Raw genomic sequence first — 19129 nt, 5'->3', positions numbered from 1 at the left:
TTTTTTTTTTTTTGGCAGTGCTGTGCCCAGCTTGTGGGATATTAGTTCCCTGACCAGGGATCAAACCCAGGGCCCCAGCAGTGAAAGTGCAGAGTCTTAACCACTGGACCGCCAGGGAATTCCATCTGCTTATTTTTTATTATTGCAAACTACCTCATTTTTTAAAATAAATTTATTTATTTTGTTTATTTTTAGCTGCGTTGGGTCTTCGTTGCTGTGCGCGGGCGTTCTCCAGTTGTGGCAAACAGGGGCTACTCTTCATTGCGGTGTGCAGACTTCTCACTGCAGTGGCTTCTCTTGTTGTTGAGCATGGGCTCTAGGCGCATGGGCTTCAGTAGTTGTGGCACGTGGGCTCAGTAGTTGTGGCTCGCGGGCTCTAGAGCACAGGCTCATGGGCCTAGTTGCTCCGCAGCATGTGGGATCTTCCTGGACCACGGCTCGAACCCGTGTCCCCTGCATTGGCAGGTGGATTCTTAACCACTGTGCCACCAGGGAAGCCCCAAACTACCTCATTTTAAGTGATATATGTGTTTCTCAATTTGTAACTCTCCCATAGGTGAGCATTTTGAGGGTCTTTTACTTATTTTGAGTCCTTAGCTCCTGGTGCCCAGCACATAGTAGGTGCACAACAAACACTGTTGAATAGAAGCCCCCCTTTTGTCGACCTTCTCCGCGTAGCTTCCAAACCTTACTCTAATCTTCAGTGTCCCTGCCAACACCCTGCTCGCTGCTGGGGGTGTCTGAAAGCTACCAAAGTCGGACACTGCCAGACTCAAGCTTAATATGGCCACGAAGATTAAATACTTCCCAGTTTTCTCTGAGGTCAAAGCTTGCAGATGGTAGGTGCTCAGTAAATATTAAATGCACAATTTGTGCCTCTTGTTTTTTTTTCTTTTTCTGGTGCCAGCTAGAGTTCTAGAAGGAGCTAAAGGTAAGCAAAAATTAGCTCTGTGGGTTTTCAGCTTTCTTTAGGATGCATTCTAAAGCAATTTCTAGTGAATTTGGAATCACTGTCCCTGTCATTTCCATTTATTAGCAAGGGAAGTCAAGAATTGAGGTAACTGGTTTGCCTTATTTGGAGGATAAGCAATTAAAAAAGAAAACACATTCACCCTTTGTAGACTGTGTTTGAGCAGCTGACTGTCCTAGGTTTCTTTGTACTTTGAAAATGGGATGGGTTTTCTTGTTTTGTCTGCAACTGATATTAAGGGGAGAACATAAAACTATGAATCCATTTATGAAATGTGCTTTTAAAATTATTCATTCCTTTTTTTTTAATGTTGGTGTGTGTGTGTGTGTGAGAGAGAGAGAGAGAGAGAGAAAAGACCGAGAGGTAAAGAGAGAAACTAACTTATTTAGGCATGATTGTTAATTTTCTTTTATTTTCTGTCTACTTATTGCTTTGGATAAACATACTGGAATACTGCCAAAAATTCAGGTGGCTGAATACTAATTTTGCTGAAATTGGCAGGAATCCCATGCCAATTTTCTGTCTAAATTATGCAGAAATCTGACTCTTGCAAGACGTAAGTCTGGTCAAAAATAGAGTCCTAATTTTCTAGTTAGTCAGTAAGACCTTCAACTGACTAATTCTTCTTGTTTCAGCTTTTACTTTTCAGGTAGGAAAAGAAATCCAAGAAAAATGAAATGCAGTGAAAGTTACTGGCCATTTTTCTCATGTGACCCAAATGTAGATTTACAGTGTTAAAGAACATGACATTCACAACTTGTCGGGTGCAAAGCAGGAGTGAGCCTCAGAAAACAATTAGTGCATCTTTCAAATGTACGATAGTTATTGAATAATTACTCAAATAATGGTCAGTAATGGAATACAAAGGGTTATCTCTTAGCTAATCCTCAAGTAATGGAATTGGTGTATCTCTGATTTTTCTGTTAGACTTCCAAGGTTTAGAAGAATGAGACAAAAGTGATTGTGGGAACTAGTGGAGCCACTGGAGGCCAGCAACGAAAAGGAGACCTTATCTTAAGCAATTAATCAAGAAACTCATATTGTGGGACAATTATTCAGAGCTAATTCTAAAAGAGCTTTAGAGCCCCAGGTCTTGAGATAGTTTTTCCAGAATTTTGTCAAGGTCATTTTGAGCATGGGGACAATCCTACATTAGAATAAAGGTTTGGTTAAAAGTATGTATACTTTGTACCTAGAAGTCTGTGCAATGTAAAAATCAATCAACTTAAATGTAGTTTTTTACTTTATTTTTATTTTTATGGTAGCAGACTGCGCAAAATAGAATAAAGTATTATCCCAAAGACAAATGTCCTATCTTGATCCACTTTAAGTGCGTTGCCCTCTGGCACGTGTCTGCTTCACTGTGTAAAAGTGGGAGAGCAGTGCCGATATGCATGCTCAGTGACTTTTTATATGTGTGTAATTTCATATAATAATTGATTTCCTATTGGTGTGGTTGTGTTAAGTGCAGCCAGTCCTTTAATTTCTTTCCCCATGAGTAGACTAAAGAACTGTTATTTTCTGGTTCTTTTGTTCGCCTTACCTAATAGCTGGTCTTGTTCATCCATCTGCACAGTGAGCATTTTGAGACCTCTCTGTAGCAATTTTTCCTACCTTCCTCCGTCTTTTCCACTCTTCTGATCACGCTTCCCGTTGAGCTCAGACACCTCCACGCGCCTCGCCTCCAGCCAGCCTGCCTTTCCTCCTGTTCCCATGGCATGGCCTCGCCCTTGCCCTCTCTTCCCTGAGATTCTTGTTCAGAAGATCACCCCATGCCTCTAGCTTTCTCACGAACCTGGTCTCAGCTGAAACATCACTTCCTCAGTGAACATTCTATCTAAATTAATAGCCCTTTCCCTCCCCAGACAGGCGATCTTGTTTTATTATCTTCCTAGCACTTAATCACTACTAATTATCTTTTGTAAATATCTGTTGCCTGTCTGCCCTACCAGCGTGTAAAGTCCATGAGAAGGGAAACCTTGTTTTTTGTTTGCTTAATCTGTATGGCCTGTTGTATATAGATCGTAATAAATATTTGGTGGGTGAATGGATGGATGGATGGATGGATGGATGGATGGATGGATGGATGAATGAATGAATGAATGAATGAATGAGGTGGTCTTTACTTCGTGATACTTTCCTTACGCTACCCCCCTCCAGCTTTTGCCTCCACCACTACTAAAGCTGTTTACTCAGCTCACCAATAACCTGACTAGTATTCTTTACACAGCTGCTGGAGTAATCTTTTTCAAGACAGATCAAACTATTTTAAAACTATTACTGACGTCCCATCAACCTTTCAGTAAAGCCCTGTCTGCCTCTCCAGCCCATCCCATTCCGTCTTCCCCTCCCTGACTCACTGTCAGCACACAGGCTTCCTGCAGAGACCCCAGCACAAAAACACGGCTGCTCCCCGTGCTGTTCCCTGCGCCCAGATTGCTTGCCCCCTGGCCTGCTTCCGACTAGCTGTTCTAATTATTCATATCTCTGTTTAATTAATCAGTGTTTAGATAGTTTCTCCACTCCGTCTAAGGAGGCAGCATTGTACCTTACACTACCTCCCTGGTTGTTATTTTCTGTTACTTTATCCTATTTAATTATTTCATAGCTCTTATCATGGATCATAATAATACTTTTCTTTTGGCTTATTTGATACTTTTCTGATCTTTGGCACAATTGAATACTCCCTACTTGTTAAAAATTCTTATACTTGCTTATACATTCTCCTCTTCCGACTTACTGGCTAATTCCATCCCATTCTCCTTCTGCCAGTACTTTACATTTTGCTGTGTCTCAAAATGTCAGTTCTCTGCTCTTCTCACTCTGTGTGTTTCCCCATCGGCCTTTCTTAAACCCATAGGCCTCACACAAGTGCAATATTGTAATGACATTCATCCCTGAGGCGTTGGGACTTCCTGACACGCCTTTTACCATAGAAAATTTAAATGACGTTCCAAGTCATTTCAGTGTTAAAAATCAGTACCTTTTGCTTTTGATTTTTAAGAATTTTTTAATCCGTATCTCATGTGTGTGGTAACTTTCTGTTACTCACAGACTGGTTGACCTCTGTGCCCCTCCCCTACTCCCTGTCCACGCCAGGAAAGAGTTGATTGTAATTTCATAGCATTTTCTAGTCATTTTTATGCTGTTGTGAATTGCTTGTTTTGTGGCTTGTATGAGGATGGATTCTTAGGGTGTTTTTTTGTTTATTTTGAGTCACCAAAGTTTGAGAGGCCAGCAGCAGATTTTACAGGCTATCTTGTAAATACGAGGATCTTTGGAGTTAATAGAGTGAGGCAAGGATAGACACATAAAAATTTGAAGCTTAAATACTGAATTTCTTTCCCCCTATTAAATTTACCATTTGGTACTGAACTAATGTTTCTCTTACCATTTCAAACTAGAGTCATCCGAAATTTAGTCTTCTTTCTAATCTTGCTTTGATAACAGCCATTGTGTAGTTATACCAAGCTTTCGTTTGAAATGATTTTGCTAAGATCTCTAGGATTACACATGCGTAGTTGGGGGAAGCTCACTGCTGGAGCAGCTCCTCTGGGGGACTGGCTCGGCAGCCGGGGTGGGCGGGGCTGCTGGTTGGGTGGAGGACGGTGGCAGTGGAGGGTCTCGGCTGCTGCCGCCGCCTCTGACACCAACTTCTGTCTGAACAGTTTTCAAAATGATTTCACGTTGAGCTCGTGCTGACTGCGCACGATAACCCTGGAAAGTAGGTAGGGCTGGCATTATTTTGTGTGTGGGGGGGGAAAGAATCTTGTGTTCATCGTCACAGAGGAACGTGGAACCAGGGTCGTCTTCCAGTCCATTGCTGTTCACGCTGTAATGAAACGCTGCCTTCAGAATAACGTGGGGCTTGGAATAGAGCCTGCTCCTAAACACTGTCCCCAGCGCAGAGGTCACGGGCCAAGTTAGTCTCCTAGTTGATGGGTGGGAGTTCTTATGTAAGTGGGCACAAGAAGAGGAGGAAGGGCTTCCCTGGTGGCGCAGTGGTTGAGAGTCCGCCTGTCGATGCCGGGGACATGGGTGCGTGCCCCGGTCCGGGAAGATACCACATGCCGCGGAGCGGCTGGGCCCGTGAGCCATGGCCGCTGAGCCTGTGTGTCCAGAGCCTGTGCTCTGCAGCGGGAGAGGCCACAACAGTGAGAGGCCTGCGTACCGCAAAAAAAAAAAAGGGGGGGGAGGAAAATGGAGAGCCCTGGGCGACAGCCAAGCTACCACTTACCTGAGCCATTCCCTCTGAGTTGCAGTTTGCAAGTTCTCGTGGGTCTTCAAGGACCATTGGATTTCAGGTGTGTCCAGTTTAATGTTACTTTAATAACTAAAACAATTTCTCTGTATTATATAGTAAGGAGCATAGTAAACATTTAATAATAATTTGGAACGGCTGTCATATTTCACTGATCTTAAGACACCATCAATCATAAAAAGCACCATTCTTTTATGTACCACTAGGGGAAAAAAATATGCTGCCAATTAGTCTTATCATACAAATGTTTCTTTTTAACTTCATAGAACTGAAGAAGAATATTTCTTCTTCAGATTTTTTAATTGTTTGTTGACTGAAACACTGGTGTCCATTCATGCTACCAGGAATGACGGTCAGGTTCACCCATGGGCAGGCAGTGACTGCTCCATCCCTACTGTCCCTCATCCAATAGAGACAAGAAGATGCTACTGTTTATTCTAAAAATAGCAATTCCGAGATATACACTTCTTCATATTTTGACAACTTAGAATCAGAAAAAATATGGTAAAATAGTTTTTCTTACTTTTCTAATAGTAATGCTGCTGAAGGAAATATTGATTATTAGCCATGGATGATTGTTTTGCAGCCAAGGGAAAACATGGTCAGTGAAGCTTAGTTGGGGAAATAGATTTTAAAAATGCACTAACGATCAAGCAGTTACAAATTGTAACTCATTTTGGAGATAAGGCATGACCAGGGGATACTTCTTTGAGAAGTGCTTAAGCGTAAGACTTAAAGGGTGAGAGACAAGCACGGAAGTAACAAAGGGAAGAGTGTTGCCAGTGGAGAGGAGCGGAATCTGTGGGTGTAAAGACCCTGAGACGGGAAGGAACTGGGTATGTTCCAGAAAGTCAGAGAATGATCATGTGGCTTGAGCAGAATGCTCTGCACATAGCTGCTTCTTTGAATTTAAACTAAAATACGACCCAGTTTGGATTTGGGAAAATGCCTTGCCAGGTATAATCACAATGTTATAGTTCATAAGGCACTTTTCATCTTCTTATTAAATACCTTCTGAGGACTGGAATTACTTTTCAAGTAAAATCTTTTCTTTTAAATCAGTCGTTCATAAAAATATTCGATGTTGATGGGTTTGTGTCCATTTAATTATATGTAGCCGACCCTCATTATGTGCTGATTCTGTATTTGTGATTTCGCCTGCTGGCTAGAATGTACTTGTAGCCCCCAGATCAGTGCACATAGTGCTTCCACAGTCACTCACGGACAGGCGCAGGGGGGCAGGAAATTTGAGTTGTGCACATTTCTAGCTGAGTCTAAACAGAGGGACACTCTGCCTTCTTATTTCAGCTCAGACTGTCGACAGGTGTATTTTCAGTCTATTTGTTGCCATGCTTTTTGCAGTTTTTGCTTTTTTTGGTGATTCTGCTATCTAAAGTGCCCCCCAAGCATGACGCTGGCTGGTGTTCCCAGGTGCAAGAGGGCTTGATGTGCCTTAATGGAAAGAATAGAGCAGCTCCGTGCAGTACTGTTGGCCGTGAGTTCACTGTGAATGAATCAACAGTATATATTAAATGAGATGTCTTTAAACAGAAACACACATAAAACAAGATTCTGTATTGATCTGCTGATGAAAATGTTGTGACCAAAGCCTCATAGGAACCTAACCTTGTATTTCCTTTGGGAGCAGCGGTTTTCACTGACTGAGTGTTTGCAGCCCCTTTATAGAACATAATCACCCCAAATAACATGAATCCACTGTACATGTACTTGTGAACACATGGTTAACATGTTGCTGCGTAGCAAGCCACCCCAAAGATTAGTAGCTTAAAACAGCAACTGTTTACTGGCTCATAATCCTGGGAGTTGGCATTTGGGGTTGGCTCAGCAGTGCAGTCCTTTTGCTGGGTCTGGCTGGACTCGGTTGGACATTTGCCATCAGCTAGTAATCGATGGCATCACTCATATGTCTGACGGTTTGGCTGGGGCTCTGAGCCACGCAGCTCTCATCACCCAGGAGGCTAACCCGGGCCCTGGGGTGGTTGCAAGTCTCCCATGAGCAGCAGGAGGGCAAGCCCCAGTCTGCACGTGGTTTTCCATCCTGTGCTTGTGTTGCATTTGCCAACTCTGACCCATCAGCCAAAGCAAGTTACCTGGCCACCCAAATCAAGTAGGCTCCACCTCTTGCCGAGGTCTGGTGGAAAGGGCATCGATGCAGGGAGGAAAAGGATTCCTCTTACTGTTACTGCGAGAGAGGTAGTACTAGCTGTTAATCCGAATGGGCATAAAAGGAAAGTAAAGTTCAGAAAGATTAAGCAACCACACAGCCAGTAATTGGCAAAGGCAGGTCACACATGTCTGCATGATGGCAAAGTTTTTATTCTTTCTCTACTGTTTTTTTTTTGCCTTCTGATAGACGAATGGCTAATTTGCCTAGTTTGTCTAGTTCTGGGAGGAAAAAACAGCAGTAAGATTAGTCTCATCAATACAAGAGAGAAACAACTATCATTGTCTGTCTTGGAAAAGAAACCGTATCCTATGTGCAGTCTTACTGCTGTGGTGAGTTTAAGGACATCATGGTAGTAGTGATTTGTGAATGTGTAGGGCTCGATCATGAATTTGATTTGCACAAAGGGCTTACATCCTGGATATGGAATCTTAGTTGTAATAGAATTTATTCTGAAAGACTTAAAGGAAGATGATTAAAATATTAGAGATACTGACATTGTCTGAAGAGATCTCCTTGTATTTATTTCTTTTAAAAAATCCACAATATTACCATAGCCAGACCCTATTATGCTATTGTAATCATAGTTGAACTAAGAAGGGTGATTAACGATAGCAATTTATTGTATCTGAGGAGGAGAGAAAATGGGAGATGTTGTTGTTATCATAAATCATATCGTAAATAACCAAAAAGAAGCACTCAGAATGCTCATGTAGTGTCAGCAGCCAGCCCTTTCAGGCACGCCAGCCCAGGATGTAGCCATAGAAACCCCAAAGTCATACTGTTATCTTAGCCTTGCTGCAGTTATGTGATACAACAGTATTAACATATAGATTAGGCCATTTATAATACTAGGTGTCATTTCAGGTTGGCTTGCTTATATAGCATTTTAGTTTTTTACTGTGCAGAATGTTAGTGAAATAGTGCTTTTCTGCAGGTCAGTGTATATATAGGTGTTTATAACACATCAGCTTCACTCTGCTATCAATTTATTGTGTTATTGATTGGTTGTACTGTATGAATTGTCATTGCCTAATTGTCTTGTCTTTGCTAGTCATTTCATTTTTTTAAGTAAATAGGTTTGTTTAGAAAATACCTACACACTTATACATGTTGAGCTGTGTTTCAAGGGTCTAATTTCAGTCCCATTATAGACAGGACAATTTTTAAAATATTTTATGAGGGCATGTAGATGGGATTCGAAAAAAATTTTTGGCTTCATTTGGAACTAAGAGATAAAATGTTGGAATGGGTTGTTTTAATATTGCTGCTCTTCCTGCATTTCCCAGGCATCCAGTGTCTGCCTGTCATCCTCCACCTGCCCTAGACATGCCCCCCAACAGCAGCAGCCCACCAGAGCCTCCCCCTCTTGGCAGCACCCTGGGTTCCAGACCCTCTCCATCCTCAGCATTCCGTCAAATTACTTCACTGAAGTATCATTTACTCAGAGTCTCCTTACCTCAAAAAGTAGGATAGAATCATTCACATGTCAGCTTTACAGTCTTAAAAATATTTTGGCAGCAACATCTTAAAGATACTGCCCTTATCCAAGACATAAATCAAGTGCTCGGAATGCCAAGCACTGTAGCATGTGGTCAGTGAGATATTTAGGGGCAGGAAGGACTCTGTCCTGCCCTTTAGATCATCCCCCTGCATGTGGAGATGGCCCTGATATTAGAGACCTTCAATTCTTCAGAGCAGAAGTCAGATGTCAATACTTGTGTGTGTGTGTGTGTGTGTGTGTATTTTTTTTTACTTTTATTTTTTAAATTTTTTATTGGAGTATAGTTGGTTTACAGTGTTGTGTTAGTTTCAGGTGTACAGCAAAGTGATTCAGTTATACATATACATATATCTACTCATTTTTCTTTTAGATTATTTCCCCATATAGACCATTACAGAGTATTGAGTAGAGTTCCTTGAGCTATACAGCAGGTTCTTATTAGTTATTTATTTTCTATATAGTAGTGTGTATATGTCAGTCCCAATCTCCCAGTTTATCCCTTCCCACCCCCACACCCCCCAGTACTTCTATTTTGCAGATGGGAAAACTTAGGTCTGAGAGAGTAAATGGGCTGTGCTAGGTCGAACTGTGGCTCTGGTAACAGACCCCAGATATAGTTTCCATCCACTTCCTCTCTAGTTGACCTTGGGATTTCTGTCCTCGTATACCTGGATGTGGCTACATACGTACCTTGTACCGATCCTTGCCACAGCACTTGAACTGATGGCCACAAAATGTAGTTGATTCTTCAGGATAGGAAGTCATGTCTTATTTGACTGTATGTTCCTAGGATCTAACACGGTGCTACCTGCACCGGTGTTCACAAGGCACTCGGTAGGTGAACGAATGATTGAATGATGAGTAAGGAGTGAATGAATGAACGTAAGTAGTATGGAGTCGCTTAAAGTAACTGGTTGTAATAAACATACATAGTATAGAAAGATGTTTTTTGAAAAATGTGCATTTTAAATGAATCCTTTCGTATCTGTTATAAAAACATCAGTGTGCATAAACTAAAAAGACAGTAGGAAAGTTCATGTCATCGTTGCTAGAAATTAATTTCTGTATGTGTATTTCCAAAAAATTACAGGAAATCTAGTTTTAAATACATTTAATTTTTGGTGAAATATATGCAGATAGCATTTTATTGTCCCTACAGAGTTCAGTAGCGCAAGTATATTTTCTGCTTAAGATCATGAATCTGTGTAGTTAATGAGATAAAAAGCTTTCATGCCTTTGCAATTTCCTTTTTTCCTAATGTCCATGAGCTTTTTAGATTATAGTGTTTCTTTAAAGGCATTTATCATTCTAGTTAAAAAGATTTTTTTAAAGATATTTTATTCTAAGTCAATATTTATAGTAGCTTAGAACTAACCCCTAAAAATCCTTTTGGTGTGTTCAGACCATATTGCCTTGTTTGGGTTTTCTTCGATAAGTTTGGTAAAGAAATGCGTTTTGCTCATTACTCCTCCGGGAAATGTAGGGAGTGTGGATTACTTATTTGTGTCATTAATGAAGGAAAATTGGAATGGGGTTTGTATTGTCTCCCCCCACTCCTCTCAATATTTGTGAAGTTTTAAAAAAAGATGGACATGGGACTTCCCTGGCGGTCCAGTGGTTAAGACTTCGCCTTCCAGTGCAGGGGGTGCAGGTTCAATCCCTGGTCAGGGAGCTAAGATCCCACATGCCTCGTGGCCAGAAAACCAAAACATAAACCAGAAGCAATATTGTAACAAATTCAATAAAAACTTTAAAATTGGTACACATCAAAAAAAAATCTTTAAAAAAATAAACATATTTAAACAGTAGAAAATAAGTTCTTAGTTCTCTGGAAATAAAAAAATCTTTAAAATACTCCTCATATTGTAACATCACTCTTTTGACTTTCGAGCACAGCTTTTATTCTTGTGTCTATATTTGTGTTAAATTAGAAAGAGCTTGTGGCTCAAAAAAAAATTTATACTATTTTTTACACCTTTATATAATGACATGTCAAAAGATCAAGTATCTTGTAATATTAAACTTCTATTAACCAAATTATATGCTATTTTATAGTAAAACTGTTTTCATGGATAAGTATAGGAAAATGCTAAAAACCACTTTTAGGATTTTTACAGATTTTTGTTGAATCATGCTCATTATACACATACACACAAGGAATACTTCATTGCTGTTCACCTGTAATCAAACTGAGATTAACCTTCAGGTGGGGGTTTGGGTGATGGTAAAGAATAAGCCATTCAGTAGCCATCACATATTTATCTTACTCCAAACTCTTAGAACACAGAATTAAAATAACTCATGTAATAGAAAGCCAGACACTCGTTATGCAAAATCACCAATTAAGTCTGTGTTTGAGCAAGCATAAGCTAGATCAGTTATGTTCATTTGTTTGCATTTTGTAATATTTTAAAAATAAAATACATTCACTCAAGTGGAAAACTTTAATACTGTGGAGAATGGATTAATAAGCGTGGTACATTTTTACAACAGTGAAAATGAATGCACTACAGCTACCTGAAGGGACATAGGTGATGCTCAGAAACATAATGTTAGGGGCAAAAAAGCTGAAGAACATTATAGTGTGACACCACGTATCTGAAGTTCAAAAACAAGTCACTACATACAAATGTGGTAAAACCGTACAGGAAACAAAGAAAGGAAAGATAAAAAAAGACGAGTAGTTACCTGGGGATGGGGGTGGGAGTGAAGAGAGGAGAGGATGAATCAGAAAGGAGCCAAGGGAAGTTGTGATGATGATGATGCCAATGCTGTCTTCCTGAAGTCGACAATTGTTTTACAGGTATCCATTCACTATTATGCTTTATGCCTTACATGCACATCACTTGCACGCTCTGCAATTACCACATAATTTCTAATTCAGAAAATTGTTTTAAATATTTTCACACTTTAAACATTTCACACCTGTTCTTATTAAAGCTTAAGGCTTTCTCTTCCAGCAAAATTCCCTTTTCATTTTGATTAATTTTGATGCTGCAATTGAAGCTTTCTTATAAAATCTTTAAGCGTAAAAAAATTGTAAATTAAAAGTAAACATTTGTATATTTAAGTATTCCTAAAATCAGCTCTTGTAACAGTTTATTTTTATAATTCACTTATATTCCTCTAAACCACATAAAGCTTCTAGAGGCATACAAGTTAACAGCAGGGACTTGAAATAAACAAACAAAAGAAAGAAACCATAAAAATAAAATAACAGAAATGGAGTAATCCCTCCTAGCTTATGGAGACCACTTTGAATTAAGCTTTATGTTAAATTTTTCTCACTTAAATGTAAGCAGCAACCATTAATTTTAAAAATATTTTTCTGAGTTACTTGAGCTCCAAATTCTAAATGAACCAGTCTGTTTTCTAAAGTATTTGCTGGAAAACAGTCCAGTTTTCCATAGCCCAGTATGACACACATCCTGCAGTTCAAATGCCTATGTGGTCGTCATCCTGCCAGTTCCAATTTGATAGAATTACACACTGGCCAAGTAGTACAGTCTTAAACGCGATGTGTAGAAACCCAATGCTGAGTTGAGCTCACAGTAGCGATAGGGAAAACACATGAAAGGAAACAGAATAGAAAACAGGTCACAATTCTGATCTGGAGAAAGAGGGGGAAGTACACTAGCAGCATGGAGTGATGTTTCTCACTTGGGTGACTGGATGGACGACAGTATTATTCTCGAGTAATGGTAGCAATCATTGTGTCTCCAGTTTGTCTTGTTCTCTGTAGTTTACAAAACGCTTTCAGGAACATTACGTCTTCCCCCCTTAGTGTTCCTGTTGGAGGGACTTCCGCTGTGAGCCTTTGTTCTCGCTGCCCTCGTAAGCATTTGACTTTGTTCCTGCATCCTCCCCTTGAAAACCGTTACCCCCTTGATCTCTTTGACATCTCCTGATTTCTCTAGTGCCTCCGCTTCTCTTTATCCTTAGAATATCTAAACCTGACTACCCTGACTGCTCTCTTGCTGACATTATCCATTATTGTGATTTCATTGAGCGCAGCAAAGATTTCTCTAACACCCTGTCCTGTTTTCTGAACTTTAGTGTAGCTCAAGGATTGAGCTAATTCATAATCATCTTCCTTCTCTATTTCTTTACTTCCTGTTTGCATGAATGACTGCATTTCTCACTCACCAGGGCTCAAAGCCTTAAACCTGTGTTTGAATCCTTCCTCCACTCTTATACCTAATCACCTATCAGATTCTGTTCATTCTGTCTTCAGAATATCATCTACCTCTTACTCATTACCGCTCTTCTAGTCCAGACCCTTCTTGTCACTTCCCTACATCATTTCATAACCCCTAACCTGTCACCTCTTCATTAGGATCCATTACCTCCCATCCATCATATATGTTCCTGCCAGAGTAATTTTGCTACCATACACTCCAGTCACTTTTCTCCCTTGTCTGAAAATCTTTACAAGGTCTAAACTACCACTAGAATAAAGATCATGTTTGTTTTTCTGGAATTCAAAACCTCTAGGATCTGGATATAAGCTTGCTAAACTTACTGTCTCCTATTTCCCATCTTGCACCCTACCTTCCAGACAAATTATTCCCTGGTTCTTATACAACTTCCTATGTGCACCCCTCCATCTCTGTGTCACCTGTTCCTACATCCTGTACTTCACCATTATCAATCTCCAAATATCCAAAATGCTACCTGAGTAGTCAGGTGTGTCCCAGATCTTTGACATTGAGGTATTCTGTTTCTCCTTTGAACTGCTGTGGCACTTTCTCTCTCTTATGGTACTAATCACTTTATACGTGCTAGACACCTACACGGTGACTCCTGCTGAACTGTAAGCTCTTTCAGGTCGTGGTTTATTTCTGACTTATTCTGTAGCTCTTTCAGCCTTTACCATCGTGCATTACGCATGGTAGATGCTTAGTTAATATGTGTGGAGAGAAATAATCTGACCCCACAGCAACTCAGTCAAGTGGGCAGGGCAAGTAACGTTAGCCCCTTTTGAGAGGTCAGAAGACAGCCTCAAGGAGGTTAAGAGATTGCCTTAGGCCTGTTGCTTTGTGACGCCTGAACGCCTGCTGAAACACCATCTTTCTAATGCCAGCCGATGTGTCCTTCATGTCACCACACTGCTTCTCAAAGTGGCTGTCCTCAAGCCAGCGGAACAGAAGACATAAATAGAGTATGAATTGTGTCCAGGTTGGAGATTTACATTTTTCAAACTCCAAGAATTAAAATATGTTATGAAGGTTCTTTTAAAAAATATTCTTGTCTGTCATTTCCGAGGAAAGTAGTCATATAATAACCCATCTCTTGATTTTTTTAAATATTTTATTTATTTATTTATTTTCCTTATTTTTTTGGCTGTGTCAGGTCTTGCAGCACACAGGATCTTCGTTGAGGCATGCAGGATCTTTCATTACGGTGTGCGGTCTCTTTGTTGCAGCACCCGGGCATCTCTCTGGTTGTGGCGTGAGGGTTTTCTCTCTCTAGTTGAGGCGTGTGGGCTCCAGCACGCATGGGCTCTGTAGTGTGCAGCACGCGGGCTCTCTCGCTGAGACGCACGAGCTCAGTAATAGTGGCGCATGGGCTTAGTTGCTGTGTGACGTGTGGGATCTTAGTTCCCTGACCAGGGATCGAACCCGCATCTCCTGCATTGGAAGGTGGATTCTATACCATTAGACCACCGGGGAAGTCCCCCATGTCTTGGTTTTTAGAGGTAGGTGTGTGTGTGTGTGTGTGTGTGTGTACACGTGTACGTAAGAGGAGGCGGAAAACAGAAAGGCAGTATTTAGTCGAGTTAGGAAAAGAATTAATTAAGGAAGCAGAGGGCAAACAGGAAATCCTTAGCAAACTCCAGATCCTGCATTTAGAGCCACACCACTAGAAAGGAAAACGGTTTGTATATCTCCTGTCACTGGTTGCCGCTCTTCAAAGCACGACAGCTTGCAAGTTTGGAAGGTTCTAGAAAACTTACCACTGTACTCTCCAACAACTGTCAATAATTTCCTTTCTTTCTTAGAAATCATGTTTGAAGCATTGTTTTTATTTCTTAGGTTTTATATATATGTATATTATAATAACACTTCATTTTTCTTCTTTCACCAGAAGAAGAAGAAGAGCAGGTGCCCACCGATGGGGGCACGTCAGCAGAAGCCATGCAGGTTCCCTTGGAAGAAGATGATGAACTGGAAGAGGAGGAAATTATCAATGATGAGAACTTCTTGGGTAAGAGACCGCTGGACAGTCCGGAAGCTGAAGAAATGCCCACGATGAAGCGGCCACGCCTGCTAAGCACTAAAGGGGACACCCTGGACGTGGTGTTACTGGAGGCTCGAGAGCCACTCAGCTCAATAAACCCCCAGAAGATCCCACCAATGCTGTCCCCCATCCACGTCCAGGACAGCACGGACCTAGCTCCTCCGTCACCAGAGCCGCCAATGTTAGCTCCAGTGGCAAAATCACAGCTGCCAACCGCAAAACCGTTGGAAGCGAGGTCGTTTACACCTAAAACAAAGACTAAAACCAGTTCTCCAGGGCAGAAGACTAAATCACCCAAAACAACTCCGTCACCAGCAATGGTCGGAAGTCCTATTCGGTCTCCAAAAACGATATCCAAAGAAAAGAAGTCTCCTGGACGTTCGAAGAGCCCCAAAAGCCCCAAGAGTCCCAAGGTCATCACTCACATTCCCCAAGTACCCATCAGACCCGACACCCCTAACAGGACTCCTTCAGCTACAATAAGTGAAAAAATTAGTAAAGAGACCATTCAGGTGAAACAAATACAAACAGCCCCTGATGCTGGGAAACTGAACCATGAGAATCAGCCGAAAAAGGCCGTCGTGACTGATAAGACCATTGACGACTCTATTGATGCTGTGATTGCACGGGCTTGTGCTGAACGGGAGCCAGACCCTTTCGAGTTTTCTTCTGGATCCGAGTCAGAAGGAGACATTTTTACCAGCCCTAAGAGGATTTCAGGTTCAGAATGTGCTACCCCAAAAGCTTCCACTTCCTCCAGCAACTTCCCCAAGTCCGGGTCCACCCCTCTCCCTCTTTCAGGCGGAACTTCAAGTTCTGACAATTCCTGGACGATGGACGCATCCATCGACGAGGTGGTCCGGAAAGCCAAGATGGGGACCCCTCCCAGCGTGCCCCCCAGTTTCCCTTACATCTCCTCCCCTTCAGTCTCTCCTCCCACCCCTGAGCCGCTGTACAAGGTATACGAGGAGAAACCCAAAGCGCCGGCCTCCACGGACGTCAAAAAGAAGCTGAAAAAGGAAGTGAAGGTGAAGATGAAGAAGAAAGAGAAGCAGAGAGATAAGGAGAGGGACAGGGACAAAAGCAAGGAGAGAAGCAAAGAGAAGGAGAAAGGGAAGGAGACCAGCAAGGAAGCCAAGTATCCCTGGAAGGACTTTCTCAAAGACGAAGAGGGAGATCCCTACAAGTTTAAGATAAAGGACTTTGAAGATGTGGATCCAAAAGCAAGATTGAAAGATGGAATGGTGAGAAGGGAAAAGGAGAAGCACAAAGACAAGAAGAAAGAGAGAGAAAAAGGCAAAAAGGATAAAGAGAAGCGGGACAAAGAGAAAGCGAAAGAGAAAGGCCGAGAAGAGAAGCTGAAGGCTGCCCCAGCCCCCCTGGCCCTGCCCCCCAAGGACGTGGCGCTGCCCCTGTTCAGCCCCGCGGCGGCCGTGAGGATCCCGGCCATGCTGCCCTCCTTGACACCCATGCTTCCCGAGAAGCTGTTCGAAGAGAAAGAGAAGCCCAAGGAGAAAGAAAGGAAAAAGGACAAAAAGGAGAAGAAGAAAAAGAAAGAGAGAGAGAAGGAGAAGAAGGAGAAGGAGAGGGAGAAGGAGAAGCGAGAGAGAGAGAAGAGGGAGAAAGAGAAGGAGAGACACAAGCATGAAAAAGTAAGCACTTTATCCTTGGGGGCCCTGTCTGATCCAAGTTCTGTTGAAAGCACAGGTAAACAAAGCCAGCAATTGTCTGTCTTTTTCAGATGTAAATCACCCAGAGCTTAACTGGAAACGCATCTGTAATGCGTTTACAAAATTTAATTGTAATTCTCAAACCCATAAACTTGTCATCAACCCCCCGATACATTGGAAAACGTTAAAAATTCATAGCCTAAGAGCAATCTAATCACAGACCATCAACTCTCTGTTAACCACACTAATCTCTGGCAGTTTGTAAAGATCTGTAATCTTCAACAGTGAATAATATTTTTGTAATTATCAGGTCTGCAGCATACTAATTTGTACCCAAATATTAGATACCCGGAAAAGGCAGCACCCAGTTTTCTAGGAGCAGGTAAAACCATGGCGCTGTCCTAAGAGGACAGCAAGGCCCATGGAGTCCTTGCTCACTGATTCCGTTTTGTTTGGTGAGCCATTTTTGCAAGTATTTAAGGTTATGCCTGTCTTCTACTTTCTGCAGCATCTCTTATTCTTCTATTTTCTGCTTTTTTTTTTAAACAGGATTTTTAAAAATTTATTTATTTATCTTATTTGTGGCTGCATGCAGGCTTTCTCTAGTTGCAGCGAGCGGGGGCTACTCTTCATTGCGGTGCGCAGGCTTCTCATTGCAGTGGCTTCTCTTGTTGCAGAGCATGGGCTCTAGGCATGCGGGCTTCAGTAGTTGTGGCACGCAGGCTCAGGAGTTGTGGCTCACAGGCTTAGTTGCTCCGCGGCATGCGGGATCTTCCTGGACCAGGGATCGAAGCTGTGTCCCCTACACTGGCAGGCGGATTCTTAACCACTGCACCACCAGGAAGTCCCTCTTTTCTGCTTTAATAAGATTAGGACATGTCTCTGAGTATCTAGCTCATCTGGCAGCCTGGTTGGTGGGTAGAAACTAATTCTAAGTATTTTCCCATGTAAGTAAATCAGGCTTCCGTAGAATATAGCCAAAGAAACTGATGTTCATCATGCACTTTGTAGCAACCAGGACCTCGATCCTTTGGGCACAAGATGCGACCTCTGCTTTTATAGCTTTGCTCTCTGTCCACAGTTCTTTGGGTTATAGTGGTTGACTTGTTGATGGAGAAATTTCTTTTAAATTTTCTTTAAAAGTGTCTAAGTGTCTGGTGCCATACGTACAGATCCTCAGGTAGTCTTTCCCTGCCCTCTGGGAGCATTCCTCTTTGAGGGTGGCTACAAAATCATACCTAGGAATTTTTTCCACATGATAAAATATGCTGTATTTGACCTACAGCAGCTCCATTTATCCATACTTTTGCAGTGTTTTCCATTTCAGACTTAACTGGGAAGATTAGTTTAGCTGACGAGCTAGCTAACCTCTCACATTTTTCTGCCTAACTTTTTTCTTTCTCTGTCCCCCTTGGCTATTATTCTAAAATATAAGACAGTAGAATGGAAATTCTGATATTAATAACTGAACATCAGCAAGTTAGCAAGATACAGAAATCCAACTCTTTTTTCCATTTTTGAAATCACTTTATCATTGTGTTATTTTTCCATGGTACCCGGAAGATTTTATTTTATTTTATTTTATTTTATTTTATTTTATTTATTTTTTTTTTTTTTGCGGTATGCGGGCCTCTCACTGTTGTGGCCTCCCCCGTTGCGGAGCACAGGCTCCGGACGCGCAGGCCCAGCGGCCATGGCTCACGGGCCCAGCCGCTCCGCGGCATATGGGATCCTCCCAGACCGGGGCACGAACCCGTATCCCCTGCATCGGCAGGCGGACTCTCAACCACTGCGCCACCAGGGAGGCCCAACCCGGAAGATTTTAAAACACTTCCACGTACCTTAGTGTCTCCCCCGACACACCCGTGACACAGGTCCAGCAGGTATTATTATCAACCATTATGGATGAGAAACAGCCTGAGTGACTTGTCCAGGATCAAGGTCATACAACCAGCAAGAGCCGGGTCATTTACACACAGACTTACTTCCCGTTTTGAAATGTTTACGGCTGGTGATCCTGCCCGGCAGCGATTAGCCGCTTACCCCTCAGGTACCTAGTAACTTGGCAACTGAGCCCTCAGCACATCAGAGTACTGTTGCTTTCATCACCATCTCACCTCTGGAAAGTCAGTAGAGGTGTTTCAGAGGCCACTGTGAACTTCAGTAAAGCCCATCAGGTTAGCTGGTAACAGCGGCCCATGCTTTTCCTCAGCACCTACCTGACTTTGGCAAGGACATGTCTCTCAGACCATCTTGGCTAGAAGCAAAGGGTCAGTTATGAGTCGCACAGACTTCACCT

General features: G+C 42.0%; 1 protein-coding gene across 3 annotated transcripts in view; it reads left to right on the top strand.

Annotated features, from left to right (window-relative positions):
- TAF3 (TATA-box binding protein associated factor 3) overlaps positions 1 to 19129 on the top strand; it is a 152947-nt gene that overhangs the window by 98053 nt on the left and 35765 nt on the right. For 2 of the 3 annotated variants that reach the window (XM_082619573.1, XM_082619575.1), the window contains exon 3: positions 15008 to 16812. In XM_082619573.1, the coding sequence (XP_082475699.1) occupies positions 15008 to 16812 (1805 nt within the window). The remainder of the gene's footprint in view (positions 1 to 15007; positions 16813 to 19129) is intronic. The other variant, XM_082619574.1, reaches the window with a different exon arrangement.

The sequence above is a fragment of the Mesoplodon mirus genome, assembly GCF_964341445.2.
Source record: "Mesoplodon mirus genome assembly, chromosome: 4".
In the NCBI taxonomy this organism is placed as follows: Eukaryota; Metazoa; Chordata; class Mammalia; order Artiodactyla; family Ziphiidae; genus Mesoplodon; species Mesoplodon mirus.
This window is presented reverse-complemented; position numbering and strand designations above follow the sequence as displayed.